General features: G+C 39.9%; 1 protein-coding gene across 1 annotated transcript in view; it reads left to right on the forward strand.

Moving 5' to 3' along the window:
• LOC124254858 overlaps positions 1-7,117 on the forward strand; it is a 49,068-nt gene extending 41,951 nt beyond the window's left edge. Inside the window, exons 6-14 of the mRNA XM_046688713.1 lie at positions 1,103-1,253; positions 1,573-1,618; positions 1,962-2,059; positions 2,188-2,291; positions 2,747-2,965; positions 3,308-3,563; positions 4,797-4,951; positions 5,425-5,672; positions 6,165-7,117. Coding sequence (XP_046544669.1) covers positions 1,103-1,253; positions 1,573-1,618; positions 1,962-2,059; positions 2,188-2,291; positions 2,747-2,965; positions 3,308-3,563; positions 4,797-4,951; positions 5,425-5,672; positions 6,165-6,430 — 1,543 coding nt within the window. The 3' untranslated portion in view covers positions 6,431-7,117. The remainder of the gene's footprint in view (positions 1-1,102; positions 1,254-1,572; positions 1,619-1,961; positions 2,060-2,187; positions 2,292-2,746; positions 2,966-3,307; positions 3,564-4,796; positions 4,952-5,424; positions 5,673-6,164) is intronic.
• Positions 7,118-7,667: the final 550 nt, after the last annotated feature.

Below are 7,667 nucleotides of genomic sequence, written 5' to 3' on the forward strand. Positions count from 1 at the left end.
AAGAAAGCAGAAGCATCGTGTGGAGAAGGTAGGACATCTGTTGCCAAAGAAAGCAGAAGCTTCATGTGGAGAAGGTTAAGTATCTGTTGTCAAAGAAAGCAGAAGCTTCGTGTGGAGAAGGTAAGGCATCTGTTGCCAAAGAAAGCAGAGGCATCGTGTTGAGAAGGTAAGTCATCTGTTGCCAAAGAAAGCAGAAGCTTCATGTGGAGAAGGTAAAGTATCTGTTGTCAAAGAAAGCAGAAGCTTCATGTGGAGAAGGTAAGGCATCTGTTGCCAAAGAAAGCAGAAGCATCGTGTGGAGAAGGTAAGGCATCTGTTGCCAAAGAAAGCAGAAGCTTCATGTGGAGAAGGTAAGGCATCTGTTGCCAAAGAAAGCAGAAGCATCGTGTGGAGAAGGTAAAGTATCTGTTGCCAAAGAAAGCAGAAGCTTCATGTGGAGAAGGTAAAGTATCTGTTGTCAAAAGAAAGCAGAAGCAGAAGCATCTGTTGCCAAAGAAAGCAGAATCATCGTGTGGAGAAGGTAAAGTATCTGTTGTCAAAGAAAGCAGAAGCTTCGTGTGGAGAAGGTAAGGCATCTGTTGCCAAAGAAAGCAGAATCATCGTGTGGAGAAGGTAAAGTATCTGTTGCCAAAGAAAGCAGAAGCTTCGTGTGGAGAAGGTAAAGTATCCGTTGTCAAAGAAAGCAGAAGCTTCGTGTGGAGAAGGTAAGGCATCTGTTGCCAAAGAAAGCAGAAGCTTCATGTGGAGAAGGTAACTAGTTATCTGTTGAAGGTAAAGGCATCTGTTGCCAAAGAAAGCAGCTTCTTCATGTGGAGAAGGTAAAGTATCTGTTGTCAAAGAAAGCAGAAGCTTCGTGTTGAGAAGGTACGTTATATGTCGCCAAAGACAGCAGAAGCCTCGTGTGGAGAAGGTTAGGTTTCTGTTGACAGAGAAAAAAGAAATTTCTTTACTCTAATAGTTCAGGTTAACAAAGGAATAGCGCACAAGATCGTGGTTTTACGAACTTGTTACCGTAATGCCGATTCTAGTGTTTACAACCAAGTGGAAATATCAATGACAAGTGTCATGCTACATTTATGTTACTGACTATATTGTTCTATAGAGGTCTATTCACAAGACTCGTGGAGAACTACATCACGCCTATATTGGATCACAATAGGAGAGATGTTGATCACAACCGCCGTCAAAACACCTGTGATGAAGACGGCTATGAAATCGTCCCGGATGTGCAGAACACGTGTAGTCACGACAAGGTAAATGATGCTATTGTAAAACAATGTATCAACTAATGTTCATCATAACTGTGAAAGATACACACAGAAAAAAATTAATCAAGTTATTACAAATTCTACAAGTCCAGAATGCATTCCCTTTTTCGATTTGTCGAATTGTCATCTAACACATCAAATTAATTTGGTGTTTTTAGATACACATTTGCATGATAATGGTTTCAATGGTTTCTGTGTACAGGTAAAAGTTCCTTCCTTCAAAGATATGTCACGTTTGTACACCAACATTCACGACATTTTCTATTTCAGGGTAATTACAGCTATTTCTATTTTTACGTTTCAGTCTGAAGTATCAGTCAGTATAAATGATGAGGGCGAAAGTGACGAAGGTTCTTCTTTGATTATTACTCATTGATATCCACGTATACCACTATATTATATTTTGTAAACGATATCCAATTCGTAACATGTAGTTGATGTAACATTTGAAAAGGTGAAAACATTTCACGTTTCTCTGTATTGTATGCTGACTTGTCTGTAGCAGTAAATTGTTAATTGTGGCGTTGTTCATATACAATCTTCAATCGTGAGATTTCAATAGTCAAGTAGCATCCACACTGATATTCACATATACAAATATCTCGCTATGCAAGGAAGATGAAGTACTGGTCATTTGACTGCACTGAACCATTCAACTGTATGTCGATCATGACGACGCAGATGATGTTGCAGATAATGCTGCCGCCGCTGCATCTGATTCGGGGTATGAACAACTTGAACCAGGCAAGAATAGGGAAGATTATACCCACATCCTGCGCAGCCTTAATTATGTAAGTACTGACAGGTTGGCTAAACTACATACGTGTGTACCTCAATTGCGACTCTTCGATATTAACCCTTTTTTGGTTTTGATTAACATGGATAAACTAGTTCAATACGTTTATATGTTTATTTGAAGAATTTCCTGACTATTTCTGAGGTGCCACGCTACCAAGGAAAAGACACCTCTTCCCTTTGCCAGCCTGATGGCAGTATGTATGCTACTCATACGAAAACGTTGAGGTAAATATTTGAATTGTTACCATTGATTAGCATTTTATTTACGTATACGTTGTTCACTCTCGTGTCTACCAATGTTCCTGTCGATCATCTTTAGCTCAAACAACAAAATCCCTCTAAATAATTATTACTTCATATATTTCGTCAGAAACAAAGACTGATGTGTGACACAGCGTTTCAAGTGATTATTTTGCAACTGTTGCAAACGCCATAATTGTTTTTCATCCTTTAAGTAAAGACGTTAACACACTTGTTCTCAAGACAGCGAAATTACGGATTGTCGAGCAACAATGAAATGTTTCATCTTTACGTGTAACTTTTTATCTGCAAGGAAGCAGAATTGTTCAGCTTATCCAGTTGTCTTAAGCACTGAAATATAAAAAATACCTATGATAAAATGGCCATACCTAATTACCTAACTTTTATTAGTTAAGTTTTGATGTGATTTATGTCTTTAGATTGAGTCTAAGCGAGCTTCTTGGCTTGTGGAGGTTCAACACAATTGATGAAATGGGGGAGGTTGTGGTCACCGTCAACGACAAAGACATCCTTCAGATTGTAAGTAAGCTGCTGAGGAAACAAGACATGAAGCTGCAGTACCCACCTACCGTGGAATTCCAGAGCAAGAAACTTACAAACGAGTTCGCAGAAGATGGAACTGTTAAGAGTTTTTTCATGTAAGATTTTCCTCATTTCATGGTTTTAACCTAATCTATCACGACTAATCTTAAGGACAAACTGTAAAGACAGCTATTTATGCAAGTCGTTGTCATGTGGGGTTTCTGGATAAGTGCTATCTAGACTATATTGGTTCCACAGGGTTGTAGTTTGCTGTCATCTTTACAACGATCTTCTATTTTTCCTGGTTTGGGAATCTAGCAGTTCCTTAAGTAAAGGTTCTGGATTAACTATCGTTTAAACACACAGAGCAATTTAAGAGGTGAATACTGCACAATCAATGTCTTCGTAAACACCTGAATTTACTACGGTAATACCCTATCCTAACTATCGACTTATAGGAAACTGATGCAAGCTCTGAAAACAGAGATACTGGAAGGTGATGAGCCTCACTTGGGATTCCGAAAGAACGAGACATTTTTAAAATCAGGACGCTATCGAGAAGCAGGGAAGATGGTAGCATGGTCTATTCTTCATAGCGGTGTCGGATTCCCCTACCTTACCATCAGCATGTATGACTTCCTTGTGGAGAGAGATATCAAGTATATACGTTTAGAGGACATCCACAACCCTCCTATACGTATTGCTTTAGAAAGGGTAATACTAGTATATTATTCCACGATCATCAAAAATGTAGATTTCATCTTTTCCCAATTCACATGTCTATTACTTGACACTATTTCCCAGCTCACGTGTCCATGCTTGAAACTATTTTCCCAATTCACATGTCTGTGCTTGAAACTATTTTCCCAATTCGCCTGTCCATGCTTGAAACCATTTTCCCAATTTACATGTCTGTGCTTGAAACTATTTTCCCCAGGTCAAAATTCCATACTTGAAACTATTTTCACCAATTCACGTTTTCATATCTGAAACTATTTTCCCAATTCGCATGTCCATACTTGAAATCATTTTCCCAATTCACGTGTCCATATCTGAAACTATTTCCCCAATTCGCATGTCCATACTTGAAACTATTTTCCCAATTCACGTGTTCATATCTGAAACTATTTTCCCAATTCACGTGTCCATATCTGAAACTATTTCCCAATTCACGTGTTCATACTTGAAACTACTTCCCCATTCACGTGTCCATACTTGAAACTATTTTCCCAATTCACGTGTCCATATCTGAAACTATTTTCCCAATTCACGTGTCCATATCTGAAACTATTTCCCAAATCACGTGTTCATACTTGAAACTACTTCCCCATTCACGTGTCCATACTTGAAACTATTTTCCCAATTCACGTGTCCATATCTGAAACTATTTCCAAATTCACGTGTCCATATCTGAAACTCTTTCCCTATTCACGTGTCCATATCTGAAACTATTTTCCCAATTCACGTGTCCATATCTGAAACTCTTTCCCAATTCACGTGTCCATATCTGAAACTATTTTCCCAATTCACGTGTCCATATCTGAAACTCTTTCCCAATTCACGTGTCCATATCTGAAACTATTTTCCCAATTCACGTGTCCATATCTGAAACTCTTTCCCAATTCACGTGTCCATATCTGAAACTATTTTCCCAATTCACGTGTCCATATCTGAACTACTTTCCAATTCACGTGTCCATACTTGAAACTACAGAGACAATTGGAATAATGATTATAACATTGATGGTTGCTATTGGCCTGGAAGGGTTTTACAATTACATCGCCTTATAATTCTTTAGAATGCTTTGGGTTGTTTAGTCAGGGATAGCATGTGTGGCTTAAATCATACTGTAGAATATGGTAGAATTTGTTTTAAGGCAACCCATCAACTCTTATAGGTCAAAAGATTTCGGCCATTGATACATGTAATGTTGGTTATCAAATGCAGATTATGAGCTGCTCCACCACAACAGAGCTGAGAGGTGTACGTGACAAGGAAACCATCACATTGATCAAAGGCGAAGGAAGATCCCTTAACTGCCTGGTAATAGAAGAGAAGGATGACCTGGTACGACATATGTGGAGGTCATATATGTTCGATAGGTGAGAAGTACTCTATTCGTAGAATGAAAACTGTCCCATGATAGTCGACCGTAGGACATCCTGCGTGTCCTGAGAGTTATTACAACGGATGTGTGTGATCACGTGAACCACAGTCATGGTGTATATATAGATGTAGATATATTTTACGACATGTGCCTTGACAAACGAGGTAGAAGGTTTGCCCAGATAATGCCATTATTATTATCATTAACCTGTCTTTACCAGTCTACGTCCGATGGGGTAGCCTAGTTGTTAAAGTGTTAGCTCGACAGGCCGAAGACCTGTTCAATTTCTCACATGACTACAATATATGTATCCCATTTCTGGTGCCCCAGAACATATATATAGAATATATATAAAAGCGACGCAATACTATCCTCACTCACTTTACCATTCTGGTGTTCATATGTTTTACTTCCACACACCCAGACATAACCCACATACGAATTAACCTGGGTCACTCTTTCTATCAGGGTACATATGGAAATAGAACAGTTCAAGTCAGGATTGGCGGATCTTGGTTTGTTGGCTCACATGGCCGAGTCTCCAGACGCTCTGGAGTCGCTGTTTGTTCACAAATCTGCCCACCATTCCGGCCCACTCACAAGCAGACAACTGAAGACCATGTACCAAGCTGTGCTGTCACCCATAGGAACACAGGACAGAGAGGAAGAAAACGACACTTTGGTCGCATTCGAAGAGTTTTTGAAGAAATGCCAAGGTGCGTGCTTAATCAGCCTTTCTGACTGGACAAAACAAAATACCCTATCATAATTTCTTTCGTAATCATCTTCGATGTGTTCCGTTTAGCACATTACTTTGTGTTGTTTATATTTCTGCAAGGTCTGTGTTCAAGGTACAGGCACAACGTTACGCAATCAGGAATACATCAGGAACATGGGTTAGGCTTGTCAGGCTAGTGATCGGTTAGGATTCTCCTATGATCAGGATCAAACGACAGGACTTCGGAGGGGTGTAAGCAGAACCATTACCGGGATATCTGTGTGGTATGAGATTCCCTTGGTACAGTAATGAAGCCAATTCATGTTATTTTCTTTTGCTACGGTTGATCACTGGGTTGTCTGGTCCAAACTCGATTATTTACAGACCGCCGCCATTTAGCTGGAATATTGCTGAGTGCGGCGTAAAACTAAACTCACTCACTCTTTTTGCTACGTTCCTGAAAGAGAGATACACACCTTTGTTTCTTCAGGAAATGCCTCTGAAGTGAAACTAGGTGACATCTTGCGGTTCTGGACTGGATCCGATGCGGTGCCTTCACAGGGTTACAAGCAGGACTTGACTATTAAATTTGTCCCCAAATGCTGCTTCCCTCCCTCGCCTGTAGCCAACACCTCTACTTTAGTTCTGGAACTGATGCGTGGATACAGTCTTGATCAGTTAACAGCCAATATGTCAAATGCTGTTTTACATAGCCATGTTCCTGGGAATGCGTTTTTTAAACTCCCTGTGGTATGATCTGTCCATATCAGTATCTGTGTACAATAAAAGGCGGAATCGAATGGTCAGGTGATGATAGGTAAAGGCCGGTTCTGCCCCACCTGAACGATGGAGCCAAGCTAATTATAGAAACACGTCATGACATGGTGTGGCGCAATACACCAGGCTATTTTTAGAAAATGGAGTTCCCCAAGTTTAAAGATAGCGAGAGCTGGCTTGTGACTATGATGGAGGGAGACGACTTGTAATCCAGCATGTATTCATAATTAATTGTTTAATGACCATAGTCAAGCACGGAGACAAGGCTTGTTTGTAAAGCAGATTAAGGATACAGTCTGGGTGGTAGTGAGATTGTCATAGACCGAACGTGATTGTATGTATGTAAACTGGAAAACTCCCTCGCAAGGTGTTGGAAGCAGTACTTAACATCTTAAAAGAGATATTGTATGGACTGTTATATTTCACTGTACAATAAATGGGAAAGTCTATAAATAGGTCATCTTTTCATCCCAAGTATATATTAAGTGGAATGCAACGGTGAGAGGAATTAGCTCACACATATAGCGAGACGAGGTAGAGTCACCTGTGTAAACAAACCGTTATAGGTCTTACACAACAGCACTGCTTGTACAGTGAGAGCGAAACTTGGTCACACAGTCGGCCAGTCGTAGCCTGTGTAAACCGATCGCTTCTGAATGAGACATGGTTTCTTATAAAAACATATATATGCAATTTATTTTTATACCATTTGTCTTCTCACCATGCCCGCTGAAGGATGGAAAGAGTATTTGTCCAGCATTTACTTTAATCCCAAACACCCAGCCTCCTTCTCGGGTTCAACTAAGTTATATCACATGGTGAAAAAGGAAGGGAAATTTAATATCAGCTTACATCACATCAAAAAGTGGCTCGCTTCTCAAGATGCCTATTAACTTCAGCGACCTCTGAGGTACAAGTTCAAGCGGAACAGAGTGATCTCAATTGGTTTGAACGATGGGTGGGATATAGACTTGGCCGATGTATCAAATGTAGCTTCGGACAATGAAGGTGTAAAATACTTATTGATAGCTATCAATATGTTCACACGATTTCTATGGGTGGAAACCCTTAGAAATAAAACACAAGACGCAGTCCTTAAGGCCATGAAGAAGTTATTTGCTCGTGCTACTCTTCCACACATTATCAGATCCGACAAAGGTCGTGAATTTGATAACAAGAAAGTGAGATCATATTTAGCCAACAAGGGTATTACCTA

This window comes from Haliotis rubra, unplaced genomic scaffold (assembly GCF_003918875.1).
Source record: "Haliotis rubra isolate DU_JTF1 unplaced genomic scaffold, ASM391887v1 Scf585, whole genome shotgun sequence".
Taxonomy (NCBI): domain Eukaryota; kingdom Metazoa; phylum Mollusca; class Gastropoda; order Lepetellida; family Haliotidae; genus Haliotis; species Haliotis rubra.